Below are 17,133 nucleotides of genomic sequence, written 5' to 3'. Positions count from 1 at the left end.
GTTGCCACGGTTACAGACGCGAGCAGTGGATTCGAGCGGCCGTCGTCAGGCGGGACGAGCTCTGAGGATCCTTTGTTTTGGTTTTGTTGCAACGCGGCCCCTGGTCCGGCACCGCTTTGCACGCTGGGATATCTGCGTTCCCGTGCTGAATGTTGCGTGCGCACTACTTTCGAGTGCGTTGTGGGTCGTTTGGCCCCGGCTGCTCCGCAGTTCGGTCTTCATGACGAAGCAGGAAGTGTTGATTCGAAAACTCCGCCCGAGATCGGCGGGAAAAAACAAAACAAAACAAAACAAAAACGACAATTAAAAAATATCGGCAATTTCATTGCCCGTCGTGATTAAAGGTTAAATACGTTAAACACACAGAGGAACTGGAGGAAGAGAATAAAAGTGAAATGGGGGCTGAGCGTCATTCACATTTGCATATTTTGCAAAACTTCTCCTCTTTTTGAAGTTCGCGTGGAAGCGTCGACGCCGACGGGAGCGGCGAGCGCTTCCTCCGCCGCCCGAAGCCACCGGCCGCGCCGCACGCCGCGTGAGAAGTACCAGGATGCAAACGCCGCCCGAGCGCGCCCCACCACGCCGGGCGGGGGGAGATAAATAAATAAGTGGAAGCTTAAGAAGGAGCCGGCGCTGCGAGCTTCCTGCAGGGACCAGCGCAGTTTAAAAACTCCACATGTTGTGGCCAAGTTTTAAAAAAAAAACGCGACAAACAGGAAACGCTTGAATGAAGCAGGAAACGTGTTCAGCTCAGTGTGCCCCCCCCCCCCCCCAGGTTAAAAGGAAAACAAGGCTTTTTTTAAAAGTTATTTTCATTGTAGAAAGCTGATGCAGGCAGCCAGGCAGCCAGGCAGCCAGGCTTGACCCTGAAATGTGCACCATCATCATCATGTTATAAATGGAAGATACGTCTTTTTTGTCCGCACCTTTAAGGTGGACTTGATAACCCTGTTCCCAACAAGCGGCAGAGGAGGAGGAGGAGGAGGAGCAGGAGGAGGAGGAGGAGCGTCCAGTAGAAAAAGAAAGAAGTTGAAGAGGTGCTACTCACCCAAATGTTTTACAGAAAATGACTCCTAAAATCACCCAAAACGCCACTGACGATGACTTACTACGTCAAGAGCACCTTTCTTGCGAGTATTCGTCTGTTTTAGCGAAGGGCTCCGTCGACGTCGTCTCTTCCTGCTTCCCGCAGCGCGGCGGCGTTCACCGCAAGAAAAGTGATTTAAAAAGTCCAGCTCATAAAACGTAAGCCATTCCGACACGGCGCCGAAAGCACTTCAGTCACGACAACGTAAGGGACGAAGGTGAAGCACGCGGGGGTCAGAACTACGTCCACGAGGCCGAGGGAAGAAATATCCTAAAATTAAAAAAAAAGAAAAAAAAGAAAAAGGAAAGCGGTAAATAAAAAACATTAAAAAAAACAAAAACAGGAAGAAATAGTGTTTTGTTGCTTTCAGCAAACCGCAGGGTCCACAGAGTGTTCCGGGGGACGGGGGTGGAGGAGGGCGGAGTTTGCACTAACGACACAGAGTGGCGGGGAGGCGGGGCAATGGGGCAGAGTGGGGGGGCGGGGCCTGTTCATCTCTTCCGGCGGCAGGTTCTCTTGTGGTCGGCGTGCCAGTGCTCCTGCTGGCACTTGATGGAGCAGTAGGAGGTGTTCCAGCAGCAGTGGTACATGGCCTCCTCCTCACAGTTATAGCACTGGAAGAGCAGGGACACGGAAGCACAGGTCAGACGGGGGCGGGGCTACTTCACCTCTTAAAGACAGCGGCTTGACAAGCTGTGATTGCAGTAAACAAACAGAACCTTGTTTTGCTGGCGAGTGTCTGACACTTTGGACGAACGGCGAAGCGGCAAAAACAAACGTGAGCGTCGGGCAGCTCCGCTGGGAAGGACCAAAACTTATTCAATCGTGTGCAAAACATTTGTTTGGCTTCCCAAAATGAAGCGCCCGACGCTTGGCGAGCCCACACCCCGCTGTGTGAGGGCTCTGAGTTAAACGTGGGGAGATGGTGAAGAAACGTTCAAATTGTTTTGGTTTTTTTCATTTTGACCGGGAATCACAGCTGGACTGGCCCCTCGGCCACGCCCACCACCGGCTCGGCCGTGACGTCACAGAGCGAGCGCTGCGGCTGTTCTGTTCTGTTCTGTTCTGTTCTGTTCTCCGGGGAAAGCTCTGCGCGGCTGTGAACGGAAACCGTGACATCGCCAGGGGAACAAGCGCGGAAGGAATTCGCCACACGAAATCCCAACACAAATAGTGGGTTTTTACGAGTATTTATTTCGTACAAATATTTATTAATATATATTTGTTTTTCGAGGGAGGAAAAAAACCGAAACATTCTGAAAGCGAGTCTGATCCGAAAAGACGGGAACCCGGAAACGCGCCCGGTCTCCATGGAGACAGGTCTTTATGTTTGTTAGAAATGCCGCTCACGCTCATTTAATAACTTTGGCTTTAGCGGTACTAGGGGGCGGAGCGAGGGGAAGCGGAGCGCTGGTTTCAGAGCCCGGAAAGAAACTGGACGTGACTGACTGAACCGTCACCTCCTGTGTCCACAGCATCATCTGTGTGGGAACAGGCTCCATCAGGAGGTTTTCCGGAAAGGAAGCCAATGTGGGAATGCTACCTACCGCCTTCGCCACATCTTTTATCCAAACTTAAAACACCTACATGTTCCTGCGTTTATCCCCCTTTGCCTGAAACAGAGTACAGTGGTACCTTGAGTCGGGAGCGCACTAACGTACCAGTTTTCCACGTTACGAGCCGTCGTTCCGCCGATTTTTTTGTATTGATTTGCGAGCCAAAATGTGAGTTGGGAGGAGCGAGCTTCAGGTGCGCCGCCGCTGGTGGGCGTGGCCAGCGTCTCACTCCTTCCGCTTCACCTGGTGACCTGTGCGGGGAAGCAGCGCTTTGGTGTTTTGTGCTTTTTGTGCAGTTTTTTTTTTTTTTTTTTTTTTTTTTTCGAACCACGAAACAAGTAAGTGCCGAGAAGAAGGAATGGATGATGGAATTGGCGAGGCAGTACGGGCGTAGTACTTCTACAGCAGACTGAGACGATAAAGGGTACTACGCCAGCCAAGGGCGTTCAAATCATGTCTACGCTGCAGACCGAAAAGATGGAGAATCTGCTGTGGGTGCGGTTGACGGAGAAGCAGCTCGCAGGAGACAGCGTGACGGAGGGTATCATCTGCGAGAAGGCAAAAATGATCTACACGTTCTCTTTTATTGTGTTTTATTATGTTTTTATACGATATTTGTTATTTATAAAATCATTTTTCTTATTTAAAAACACGTAACAGAAAAAAATTGGGGTGTTTTTTTGGGCTGGAACGGATGAACGGCATTTCAATGATTTCAATTGGGAAAATTGAATTACGAGCTATGTCACGGAACAAATTCAACTCTTAAGTCAAAGCACCACTGTATGTATGTATGTATGTATGTATATATATATATTTTGTTTTTTTCCCCATAACCATCTTTTCCATGAGCCCAAACTTGTAAATAAACCAGATTGTTTCTTTAAATCGAACTACAAACCCAGGAACCTCCAGCTCCACTCTGTGTCAGACACCATTTTAAAAGCAAGTTCTCACTTAAGTTCCTGCGGCGCTGGCGTTGGGCGCCCCCTGCTGGTGCACTGGGCTCAACTCACCCACTGCTTCTTCTTCGTCTGGGAGATGAGCTGCTTGTGCTGGGACACCATCTTCTTCACCTCCTCCACCAGCTCCTCCTTGCACTTCTCCTTCACCTGTTTACACTTTCTGTCCATCTCCGCCTGAGCCCCGGTCACCGCCTTGCTGACCGCCTGCCGCTTCTCCTCCTCCATCTCAGTACGGAGCTGGAAAGGGGGCAGGGAGAGAGGGGGAGGAACGGAGAGAGCTTTTTACACACACACACACACACACACACACACACACACACACACACACACACACACACACACACACACACACACACACACACACACACACACACACACACACACACACACACACCTTCTCCAGCGCCTCTCGGACCACGCGCTCCGTCTCCCTCTTGTTGTCGGCCTTCATCATCTCCTTGACGTCGTTGAATATCTTGGTGTACTTCTCGTGGCAGAGGTTCTGGCAGGTCCCGTCGCTGCTGGTCTGCGTGGCGCGGTGCAGCGTGCGCGCCGCCGCCCCGCCCTTCTTGGTCTGCGTGGACACCGACTGCTTCTCCGGCGGCGGCGAGGCCGACGACACCGGCACCTCCTGGCTGGAGCTCACCGCCTCCACCTCGGGCTCCGGGTTCTGCTGGGGAGACGGAGGGAGGTGGAGGAGGTGGGTGAGGAGGTGGGTGAGGCAGGACGGGTCTTTTAACAACAGGCGCTGCGTGGACTTACACCGGGCTCCTCTTTGGGCTCCACCGTTTGGCTGCGACGGCTCTTCTTAGCTTTGGGCTCCTGGCTTCCTTTCAGCTTTAAGGGAAACAAACAAAAAGGAATCACATCACACAGAGTACGTCACGTCTGAAGAGATCGTCTTTCAGATTCAAAAGCTCCACCATTTTGCAGCGGCCGTTTAAAAAAGGGGGGAAAAAAAACAATTGCGACGCAACTCGCAAACATTTGTCTTTCTTGCAGTGAAATTGCAGGACTTGGCAAATCAAAGAAAATGTTGAATTTATTTAACTGCTGTCAAGGGAGAAACTACAGTCGTATGTAATAATCCTGCCTTAATTCTGCATATAAATTATAGTACTCCACTTTCAATTCTTGTTCTGAACAGGACCATGGAAAAAATAAATGCTGTATGTATGAAATGAATACTGCTTTTGCTTTTCTTGCGGCAAGTCCACAAAAAATGTTTCCAATTCAACCTACAGCGAGCACCAAATAAAATCCGCAATGAAGACGTCGCACTGATGTCGGCTCTGTTTCCTGGAGGGACCCAGTGCCACAGCACCCTGTACAACCTGTGGTCGTGACGCTGCCACTAGGTGGCGGCGTTTCCCACCGAGCTGTGAGCGCGAGAGAGAACCTGGCTTCCTGTTTCAATGAGCTCAGAACCACGTGGTCCCACTGCTCCGGGCAGCACTGGCTCATTTTGACTCCTAATACACAGTAGCCCCCGGAGATCTTTTCCCTCCATTCATCCTGAAATTTAACAACCAAAATGTGATCGCGCGGTGAGCTGTACTTTCTGAATCATACACCAAACGCGTTCAAATGACTCGCCGGACGTGATCTAATATTGTCTGCAGAGGCAATAAATCAAAAGCGTGCTTTTGATCACAAAACAAAATAAAAATATGGATATATATATCTCCTGTTTTTTTTTACCCATCGACATACAGTATTTGTACAGATTGTATACACATTTGTACATCATTTCAGAATGTGAATTGGCAATATCGTATAACTTTTATCATTGTTGCCAATCTAATATTTTTAAATGCTTGGATGGCTCCCAATCCAACTTAACTTCCGTTGAATCTTTAGACCAATGAGCCGCGTAAACCCAGTCGGTTGAAGGAATCCAAATAATGCAAACGCATGAAAACGATTCTGAAAACGTACCCCCCCCCCCCCGGTGCATCCTGCGGCCTGACCCCTTCTCGCACTTACTTGTCGGACTTGCTCGTTGCTGGTGGAGGAGATGCTGGACTCGGCCTCCTCCGTCCGCCCGCTGCTCTCCTCCTGGCTCTGCTGGCTCTTCTGGTCCTGGCTCAGGCCGTGCTGGGCCTGGCCGCCGTCCTCCATCTTGATCTTCCAGAAGCGCCCCTCCCGCAGGTAGCGCTGGTGGAGCTCCAGCTCCTCGCAGGCCTTCTTCCAGCCCATGCTCCTCTTCACCTGCAGCTGCTGCACGCTCACCTTGATGTCCTGGATGTTGTCGGCGGGGATCCACGCTCTGGGACGAGGGGGAAGGGGGGAGGTGGGGGTAAGAGGGATCGAGAATGCTCCGGCAGGGTCCGCACGCTCGTCAGGGCTGGGTGCCCCCACTGAGCAAGGCATCGCTCGTGTTACTGCAGGTTTTAATAAAAGCGCGACGCCACGCGGAGGTTTCATTTTCAGGGGAAGCGTCCAGACCAGCCTCAGATCGCTTGAGGAGGCAGAGGAGCTTGGCAGCGCAAACCGCCTTTCTGCTTAGATTTAAAATGGCGATCTTCAATCTTTAAAAATGCAGTAATGAGTAAACATTTAACCACCGCTGAAAACAGCTTCCTTGGCTGTAAAGGACGGAGTCATCTCTACCGACCATGTGGTTGAACAACAAAAAACAAGACAAATCCTTTTTCCTTTTCCTCAAGCGCTAGTGCTGTAGCCGACAAGTTCTGATATCCACAGAAGGTCTTTTTAGATGTACTTGTGTTAACTAAGCCTTCATTTATTCTTAAAGAACTCAATATGGGATACATTTGGCAGCGCGGTGTGCAGCGTTTGCACACTACGATATTTCGCCAGGTGAAGTATGTGATCCTGGTGTTTTTTCCTCACACTGTTCCAGCGTACTATGTTAATGCCTGAATTAAATACTCTGCTTCAAAAAGAGCTAAATTCTGTTATTCTATGTATTTTAATTTTGATGAAAAGTTGAATTCAAAACTGCAAGTTCAGTAAAGCAATGTTTACCTTTTTTACAGAAAAATAAAGGGGGAGGTTACACTTTAAATGTACGCATTAAGACTGAATTTGTCCCATGAAATATTTTTGTATAATGCACATCAGAAGGTTCACTGAAGAGCTGGTACTAATTCTCACTATGTATAAAATATCAATATATCGACAAAGATCCTTCCCAATACCCAGTCATACTAATTTGGCGTACTAAATAGTGAGCTGCAGACTGCGGGGGCTCTCCCGTCAGTGCTAATCATGACGTGAGGACACTTTTGGGTCCTCTGCTGAAGCTTGGCGGGCGGTGCTGGAGAGCTAACCTTTGGTGCTGGTGTCCAAAGAAGCGCACGTCCACCTGGTTGTCCTCCCTCTGGAGGACCTTGGCCGGCCAGTAGCCGAAGCCCTTCATCTTGGCCCAGACCACCTCGTGGCTGGGGGTCTGCGAACATACACCTCAGGTCAGTGTCTGGAGAAAAGTCAAAACTGACAAAAGGTTCCGGCAGCTTCATGCATTCCTACAGCAAACTCGTCTCTTTTACACTTAGGTCTTGTCACATGCTGCATAGGACGTTATCACAGTGATATTATCACGTTGTTGATACTCACACAGGGGTAACAGAACCAGTTGTCAGGCCGTGCGTTGGACAGGTAGAAACAGTTCTTACACAACATCAACTCGTTCAACTAGGAGAGAGAGAGAGAGAGAGATGGAAGAGTTTACTTGGATTGAAACTCTCAGATTTCCCATGACAATAATCACAATTATGTTTGGACAATTCATCGGAAACTGAAGAGTCTAAAGAGTGAGACAGATGGTACCTCATGACACGTATCACTGTAGAGTAACCGTGCGATCTCAGCCTGGTCGCTGTGCACTGTAACACATAATATACACAAATAATATAATGTCTGTATTGTGTGTGTATGTACTGTGTGTGTGTGTATATATATTAATTAGACAATTTAGTCAGAATAGCTTCTCTCTTCACCTCCAAACAAGATGGCCGTGTTGTGTACAATCAGCTGAGCATCCGCCTTAAACTCCTCAAAACTCTTATACCTCCCCTCCGTCAGGTTCTGGGAGAGAGAGAGAGAGACAGACGGTAAGACACCGACTGGAATATTAACATGGTTTAACATAGGGGATGGTAGCTCAGGCGGTAGAGCTGGTGGTCTAGTAATCTAAAGGTTGCTGGTTGGATCCCAGGCTCCTCCTGCTAGCATGCTGTAGTGTCCTTGAGCAAGACACTTAACCCCTAATTGCTCCTGATGGCTGCGTCCATCGGTGATTGAACAATTGTAAGTCGCTTTGGATAAAAGCGTCTGATCAATGTAATGTAATGTAACTGGGAGTCCTACAGGTTAATCTGGGAGTCCTACTGGTTTAACTGGTGTACGAATGTTCACCTCCTGTATGTTGTTGACGTCCAGCGCAGTGTGGATCAGCCGTCTGTACATGGGATGTTTGGTGTCTTTACCCTTTTTATTCAGATCCACAGCCTGTAGACAGACAGGAGGATACATAGACAGTACAGTGAGACGGAGATTTGAAGCCATGGTCTGTCTGTCTCTGTGTGTGTGTGTGTGTGTGTGTGTGTGTGTGTGTGTGTGTGTGTGTGTGTGTGTGTGTGTGTGTGTGTGTGTGTGTGTGTGTGTGTGTGTGTGTGTGTGTGTGTGTGTGTTCTCACCCTCTCCTTCATGCGCTGAACAATGAAGCGCAGATATTTCGACATCTCCTGTTTGTTTAGGTTCTTCTTTTTACTGCCCTGAGGACGGGGACAGAATACAGACGGTCAGAAAGACAAAGCAGATTACAGACTTAATGGATTACAGACTGATTGGAAAAAGACAAAGAATCACAGACCGACAGAAAGAGACAGATTAGAATACAATCAACTGATTACAGACAGAAAGACAAATTAGAGACAGATTGGACAGAACAGTAGATTGCAGATCAAGGACAGACAGAAAGACAAAGACAGATCAAATAGGTTGCAGACAGATTTCAGGAATCGAGACAGACAGAACTAAGTATCCATCAGTTTTACTCTCGCTCTCAAAACTCACCAACTGATTCAATTTCAATTTAATGTTTAACTGGAATCGAATTTTTCCTGAAAACTACCCGACTGACTTTCCAGATAGTAGAGATAACTTTCCAGCACTCACCCTGCAGATGACGCACTGCCAGTGCGAACCCCCGTCCCGGGGCTTGTACTCGTCCGACAGACATTTGAGGTGATAGACTCGGAAGCAGTTGTCGCACATCAGGATGTCGCCGGGCAGGTGGCACTCAAAGCAGTACCAGTCGTGGCTCTCCGCTTCCCATTCCTGGAGGGGGGGACACACAGGGAAGACAGGGCTGGGTGACCCCCGCTCCAGCCCTCCGCTCGCTGCATCAAGGTCCTCCACCTCCACACACAAACACACAACAGAGTCCAGTTAGTAGTCCATCAAATGACAAGTCGGTCAGAATATACAGACGAGAACTAACAGTGTTAAAACATCAAATTCACATACGTTCTTTTTTGAGAAAGAGAGATGGAATTTTGTTAAACTACGCGTTTCTGTTCACAGGAAAATTTTCCGATAGGTGCCATTTTACAGCGTCACCAAAATGTCAATGCCAGACTTTGGTGCATATTCCAGAGTGAAACATTTAAAGCAGTTTCAAGATGTCTGTTTGAGTTCAGATCAATTGTGCATCGCCCATCTAACATAATGTGAACCATATTTTTATGATATTAAAATATATTTATCCGAACCAGGATACAGGGCTCTTAACTCAATACATCACCCTACACTACGACACCCATCACCGGGGGAACACTCCCAGAGGAACATGTAGTTACAACTTGATCAGTTCCAATCATTGTTTTGGTGAAGTGTTTCCCATATTTAATGCCAAGTGCCACATGTATCAGCGATCCTGCTAGATAAGACTCCGTGACACAAAAATAAACCTACCCTCACCTTAACCGAGGACACACATTACCCCCGAGGAAACATTTTGCCAAAAACAACCTCTTGCTGGACAAGGGGGTACACACAGCTGCAGGGCAGCCTCAACCTGGCAAGGGACGCTCGCTTGGATTTAACCTGACAGGAACTTGAGTAGCTTCCATTGGTGGTGCAGCAAAGAAAGGAGCCCCAACATGACCATAAATAGTCATGAGGACAAAAAGAGTGGAGACAGCTCTGACAATCACACTGCCAGCTTTGTTGCACCACCAGCAGCGCTGTAGTGGGGCAAAGCCTGCCAGAACTCAACACTCTTCATGAGGAAAAAAAAGAGATTCCTCCGGGTTTCTTCTATTGAAGGAAGCCGTAAGCACTCCCAAACCAGCAAACACCTCCCTCGTTAGAAAGTCTTAGAAAGACCCTGAATAGAATGAAGTGGTGAAGAACTGAAAGCGACACTGAGACCCTTAAGGTGGGATTCTCAAGACAACATTTTGGCGATCCTGAGGTTGTCATCGGCAGAAAGCCCAAGACAATCCATTAAACAGCATTTTTATTCATAGAGTGTAGTAGTGGCACAGGCCCACAGCACTTGACAAAACAGCAACAGCCCTCGTGTTCACTCTACTGTGGAGAGGTCCTCCACCGTTGTCGGGTCGACTGATTAGAATAAATGACTTCAAAAAGGACAGAGGCATCTAGTGCCAAAAAATGCCGTGGCTTCAGCGTTGGCAGTAGCAGTCAAGGCAGAGGTAATCCAAAGGAAAACACATTTCCGTGACACTGATGTGATATTTTGAGTGGCAGCTTAGCCAAGCTTACATTACAGACTCCCATGAAAGTAAACATGAGGGGAAAAAGTGCAAACCGCTAAAATGTTTGCAGAAATCCATTAACGAATGTGGGATATGCAATCACACAAGGGTCATCCAAGGTTCAAAAACACGAAGGCCCCATTTTAAATTTAATGAGCAAAAACACAAAGCCAGTGTGTGGGCAGGCAGCAAACCAAACTATAAAATATACTGTATTTGAGGTCTTGTTAAAAAAAGAAAAAAGAAAAGAACAGAAACAAATCACTGAATTCCCCCGGGCAGCTGAGAAATACCTCTGCGCTTTCTGGCTCGGACATGAGGCCGCGACTGAGGGACGCCAACAAAAGCACGGAGTTAGATAGTGATAGGGGAGGGCTGGCGGGAGCAGGGGCCCAGTTGCCTCTCGCTGCCTCTCTACTCCAGAAAAAGCCGTCGCTTTTCAGCTAGGACGTGTCACGGAGCAGGGAAACAACCTCTCAGGTCTCCTTAAGAAATGTGTCTGCTATGATCGTTACGAGGCGTTGCTTTCACGTCTACCTGACGCTGAACGAGAGCGTCGCAAAGTTGTAGCGCTGCTATTTGGAGGATACGTGACTTCAGAGCGGTACGCTGAAAGTGGCTTGATATTCTGACTCGCAGCCATTTTCTACTCAATACAACAAAAAAGCTGCAGCTATCGTACAGCAAATGAAAGACTTTAAATGCTACCCAGCGCTAGGGGCTAGAGGATAATAAAGCTGTAGCTACTGGTATGATAGTGTCTAACTGTCCTTCCCAACCTCTGCCTTTGTATTGAATACTCTTCTGCTTCAAAATAAAAATAAATAAAATAAAATCATGAAGAATTTAGCAGGCAGCATAAAAAAAAAGTATGTATGCATCTCAGTCTGAGGGAGGAAAAAAAAAAAAAGTGTGTGGTCACAAGGAAAAAAAGACTTTCCAAATGTCTTTCCAAAGCGCTGTGTTGCTGGCCAACACGCGGTGTAATAAATGGAAGGATAAAGCAGAACATCGGACTTGGGGCTTATATTGCAGTTTGAGTCACTTTCCATTTTTACTCCCCCAGGTGCATCAAGTCTTTCATCCATTATTGTATTTTAATATTCATCATCAAGCTTTTAAATTAGACTGCCAAGACCACTATGTCTGGTTAGCAGAGCAGCAACCAGACCTTCATAAAGTATACTCAAAATAAGACGCAAAAATGCACGATTAAATCCAATCAGACATTTCTGTTACTCCAGAATTGAGTTGCTTTATTTATATTTTTTTTAAATCTTTGAACACGGTGTCAAAGTTGGGTGCACAAGATCATATTCACAGAGGGTTAACACAAGGACACAGCACACGCAAGTCAGACTTCAGGATCCAGACACCCGAAGAGGAAGAACCAGCCGTTAATATGTAAGAGTAGTTGTTTTACCATGCTGATAATGGAACTGCACTAGACGTGGGTACTAACTAGTTACGTGTGTGGTTTTAATTCAGTAAAATTATCTTAGCTTCCTGGAGCTACATATATATTCATGATTATAGCGTGTGTGTGTGTGTTTACTCTCCTTCCCCTTCCTTCATCAGGTTATAAAGACTGCTGCTTGCTGTTGTCCAGAACAAACACATTGAGTTGATTGTGGGAGTGGGAAAAGGGAGAGGAATGAGGTCCAGTACATGACTGCTGTCTACTTACATTTTATTAAAGAATGCATATTTTGCATGAGAAAATAATCTGAAGAATTAAGTGAAAGTAACAAGCAACAATTTGACCCAATACCTGTACATTCTTGTGTTTACTCAAGTTGCAAATTGGAGAACTACATGTATTTATAATGTGGTTAAACTATTTGAAGGTAATGGTGCTTGTGCATAATTTTGGAGTTGCTCAAGTGAATTATAAGTCTGCTGGTCCAAGACAAACCATCTGCTGTGTTTAAGTGACAGGTCTAGGTACACTGTACAACACCATGATGACTTAAACAAAAGCCTCCTCCCATCCCCAAAACCAAACAAACAAGAAAGCAAACACATGCTCAGCACAAGAACACATCTCTTCTAGTATGAGCTACAGGAACTACAGAGACACGCTGATAGATGCTCACTACCGACCTGCAGCTGTGCCAGCAGTGCTTGAGTTACTGGAATTAAATATCAAAGGAATTATGTTCAAACAAAGAACTTGTATTATTTTGCTCAATTATTTTCTATTCACATCTGATAACCTCCAATTCAGTGGACGGGAGGGTGTCTCCATCAAGCAACAGCACATCAGCAGATAAGTAGCAAGTATTTCATGAGGATTACTGATCCATTGAGCAAGAAATCTGGCCACGTGGACGCAGCGCTGCAACGGACTCATGAAGCTTTTTATAAGTCACGTTGGCCAGCGCTTTCCTGGCAGTGTTTATTAACTGTTTATTCATTAACTATAGGCCTGCGTGGTGATCGATCCGCAAAGGTGTCACAACACTTTATGGCTTCAGCTTTGGCATTGTGCATTTGAAGCATCGCATTCTACTTTTTCCATCTATTGCACAGGTGCATTTTTTCTAAATGTGCATTGTTCTCTTTGTCATACAGCATAAAAGATTTATTGAAATTCCCGACTGCGCTGCGTGTGGCTGAAATAATTTCTCACAGAATGATGTTAGTTGAGAGGAAAGAAATGAATAATAAAAGAGATATCAAAGGAAATTCACTCAAAACGTAGCCCTTACCTTGATCCCCTCTGCTTTCGGATCCTGTGATGGCAAGTGATTCAGAGAGTTGTGTTTTAAAAGAACTGCTCAAATGCTCCGAGCCCCATTGCAACACCTTATGTCCTGTCAGAACTACCGTCTTCCCCAATTAACAGACCAGACGACAATATCAAAGAGCTCCACCACACAGAGATTCTACAATTGGATTATCCAATTTAAACAAATATTACTGCAATTACTGCATTTTTTTTTTTATTATTATTGGGTTGCAGGGTTATAATGGTGCAGCCAAAACTCCTTTCTTCAGTTATGTCATGTCACGCTGCCAAAGATCTCCTCAGAGACTCCTCATATGACATATTCCTCCTCCATAATGAATATTCTGCGCATAGAACTGACAAATGACCTGGTAACTTAATAACTAAAGCGTGACCAAAGCTAGAAGTGTAGTTGGACAGGGCATGAAACAAATCCTGAAACAGCAGCAGTTTCAATCCCCTAAAAGCTGTCTGGGTAGAGTAGGGCCCTCCTATACTACTTGTACTGAAATAGCGATACTAGGATTTGTTTGGATCCTATATTTTTGGGAGTGTTGATACAGAGCATTGCATTCGTTATCTAATTTACAAGACGTGAGCACCATGAGGGAAGGTTCATTAATGTAGGGCTGCTCATAACTGACATTACGATTATTTAACTTTGGAAACATCACTAATTATTGAACTAAAAAAAAATACATATATTTTTAACAGTGGATTTTCTTGAACTTTAAATATAGTAAAACTGAAAAATAAAAACAAAATTGAGCGGACCGAGGGACTCTCTCCGACCGTGTCAGACCAGTCGCCACTGAACATTGTGTTTTCTTTAATCGCTCTCATGTTGCGGGGACGGGGGCCGCGCCCGGCGAGGGTTGGGAGGAGGGCGAGTTCGAGTTCAAGGTTGTGTTTGAGGAAGCATCGTTGCGAAAAGGAATGGGGCACAGTAATCCTTTATCTCGATGACGTTGTTTTCATAATTGTTGGAAGCCAAATTCATAAGTGCACATAAAATGTGATTAATCGCCCAGCGCTACAATAATGACTCTTTCCATCATAGTTTCACTGTTATCTCCCCATCTGTAGCATAGAAAATGAATCAGATTTAACAATAAAATTCTTCCCAGATTGGATCCCAGTGAAATCCCTGGCCTAATGCGTATTTAAGGGGCCTTGAGAGGAAAAAAGGTTGAGAATCACTGCATTGTCAGACAAACGGCCTCCACACCTTTTCAATTCCCTCTCGGAGATACATATTATATTTCGATTGGTAAGCAACTAACCTCTAGACTTAATGTATAGACCGCCACCCCGCCTGGAAGGGCTGGGGTACAGGCTCCTTACCATCTCGTCCCCTGGCAGCCAGTAGCCCTCCTGCTCGATGCCGGCCTTTGATCCCTTGCAGCCGACGGTCAGGGTTTCCACCACCAAGCCGTCCTTAACAGCCAGGCTCAGTTGCCTGGCGGTCTCCTTGGGGTGCATGCCAAACACACGGCTCAGGTACCTGGGTGGGTGTAGATGGAGGGAGAGCCTCAGAGGTAGAACCGGACCAGGACGTTGTACAGATGTGGGAAAAAGTTTTTTGTTTTTTTTTCCCCTATAGCTGATAGGGTAATGAATACATTTGAGGAATTAAATGAATGAAAAGCCATAAACACACAGAGTATCTAAACATGATGTGATTGTTATTCAAACAAGGGCTGGTATTGAGTCCAGAGAGAAGGACATTGGTACATCCCTACCTCCAGGGGCAAACGGGGAAGCCAATGACTCTCTTCTTGTGCTGCACTGACTTTATTCTAATGTTCCTGCATTACCGCAGAGCCAGAGTCCTCTCTCGTTAAGCCACAAACCCCCTCCGTATCGCGCTGACATCTTTCTTTGAGGGGAGGCGGGGGATTTGGCTGCTCTCCGTTGCCCTGACAACAGCCACTCGGGCGGGGATTTGCTTGGCGAGGGGCCAGTTCCGAAGGTAGTGACAGGATGAGGCGCGCAAGGTGTTCTGCTCAGCTTATCGCTCTCCGCTCAGTTGGTGAACGATCAGTGCAGAGGTTGGCGGTTAAAGATCTGACGGTCATTACGACTTGACCCAGAATTGGATAATAACAAAAGCTGTCCGGGAACCGGCACTGCTGAAGATTTCCTATGCTGCAAAAGATGAATGTCGGATCTCTCGATGACGTCGATCAACCTATTGACTGCCACCTGGCACGGCCTCGAGTGCAGGCAAGAGTGATGCCAACATAAGCAGGCTCTGGTTGCCTTACCACTGACACCATGATTACATTGCGTAAGAACCAAAACAAACCAACAAGAATTTGTTGAAAGTGACACGCCAATACAATTCCCTAATGTAGGAAACAACAGAATTACCGAACAGTTGAGTCGACTATCGGGGAAACTGTTTTGTTTGGTTCTCTGTTGCGCAGTGTGTTTAGATACCATGACACTGGTCAGGCAACCGACCTACGATGCTTCCTTCTATGGAAAGACGTCAGCACAATCTTTAACGGGGGATAGTTAAACCTTTATAAAAGGGCGAAAGAGGATTTATGGATCAGGTTGGGAGCCGTTTCCACTATAGATTCTCACATCTTTCAGCCGCATTTCATAATGACGCTAACCGGGCCGGCTACCTTTGTTAACTGACAAGGGTGAGGATTAAAACCGTCTGAAACAACCGTCAGGCTCCTTTTTGACGGGCAATTATCAAACCAGCCAACAGTTTTAGGCCTTTCAGGCTTTTAGGCCAATATCAATCAGCCTTCAGATAAGTAAGGAATGATCTACCGAATCAAATGCTTTAGAAAAGTCCAGAGAAAGTGCAGCACAGTGTCGTTTTCAACAGCAAACGCAAACAGCAGAGTCTAGACCTGAAGCCTGAGATATTATTTTGCCGTAGAAAAGTCTTGAGATGGAAATTTACGTTTCCAAGACTTTAGCGAGGACAGAGTTTGGATAGTGGTCTGTAGTTGTTAATATCTGAGGGATCACCAACTTTCACAAATATCAGGTACGGTGTTGGTTTAAAGGGATAAGTAAAGAATATGGGCAAGGTGACCAGCTTTTACATCTTCATCTTCATCATAATCTTAAAAGAAAAGGAATTAGCTCATCAGGTCCAGTAGACCCCTCTGAGCTCCTAAGAAACCTCGAATCATACACCTCAAGCCCACGTCAGTAGTAGTTCCAGGAGGCGTGTTATTTTCACCAACTGGGCGGCGGGGACCCGAGTAGGTGTGGACAGATTTACTGAGGCGATGAAATGCAGATTGAGTTTTGGTAAGCGATACTTACTCTCAACCTTTCATTGTCGCTTTGTATTTTGAAATCGAAGCAAGGAGCAAAAAGTTTTCTTCGTGATGAGAGAGAGTGGAGTACCAGAGAAGGCACAGATTTGATCCTGGCAAAGCTAAAATGTCTGTGTCCTAATGCAGACCACTGGACCCACGACTACATCACTGCTTAAAATATGGACTTTACATTTATCTTTGTGGAAAGTGAAGGGAATTTCCTTAAGGCTGTCACCTGTCTGCTCACTACCGAACGTGTCACCCCGGTGTTAAACAACAACTGGAAAATGACACCATTTGCACTGGGAACCCGCAAGTCCATATTTGGCCAATGGTGACATCACATTGTATGATTCACCGACTCGGGCTGAAGGGCCCACTTCCGTCCAGCCTAACGTGACTTACTTGGAGATCCTGTCCATGTTGGCAATTTGTTTCTGGTTGCGGATGACCTCAATGGCTGCCCACACATATTGCACCACCTTGGGGTCCGCCTGACGCTTCTTCACCACCCGTGACATGGCTTCCTTATTCATCTGAGCTGCAGGGGGAAAGAACAAGGAAGCATGTAACTCTGCTGTGAAACAAGGCGAGGCCAAACATCAGGAAACTCAATGCGCTTTACATTAAATATTATACACACGAAGAACAACGGGAAGACGTTGCATATCAGACAGTGGATAAGACAAACAGTGAAATGTGAAAAGAAAAAACATTAGGAATAATATTTTGCAATGTGCACGACTAGT

At 46.4% G+C, this 17,133-nt stretch overlaps 1 protein-coding gene across 2 annotated transcripts; it reads right to left on the bottom strand.

Annotated features, from left to right (window-relative positions):
- Nucleotides 1-1,190: 1,190 nt before the first annotated feature.
- On the bottom strand, nt 1,191-16,920 carry zmynd11 (zinc finger, MYND-type containing 11; the record flags this gene model as incomplete). Of its 2 annotated transcripts, XM_080011404.1 has the most annotated exons (14): nt 1,191-1,701; nt 3,660-3,845; nt 4,003-4,278; nt 4,371-4,445; nt 5,595-5,877; nt 6,905-7,023; nt 7,191-7,268; nt 7,404-7,459; nt 7,574-7,661; nt 7,992-8,084; nt 8,273-8,350; nt 8,754-8,946; nt 14,425-14,595; nt 16,790-16,920. In XM_080011404.1, the coding sequence occupies 14 exons, from the start codon at nt 16,918-16,920 to the stop codon at nt 1,579-1,581; spliced, it is 1,950 nt and encodes a 649-aa protein (XP_079867530.1). In that variant the 3' UTR covers nt 1,191-1,578. The 2 variants fall into 2 exon arrangements, with proteins under 2 accessions (XP_079867530.1, XP_079867529.1); XM_080011403.1 differs by lacking the exons at nt 14,425-14,595; nt 16,790-16,920 and adding an exon at nt 13,072-13,090 and having other exon boundaries at nt 8,754-8,915.
- Between the last annotated feature and the right edge of the window lie 213 nt (nt 16,921-17,133).

The sequence above is a fragment of the Zeus faber genome (assembly GCF_960531495.2).
Source record: "Zeus faber genome assembly, chromosome: 12".
NCBI lineage: Eukaryota > Metazoa > Chordata > Actinopteri > Zeiformes > Zeidae > Zeus > Zeus faber.
This window is presented reverse-complemented; position numbering and strand designations above follow the sequence as displayed.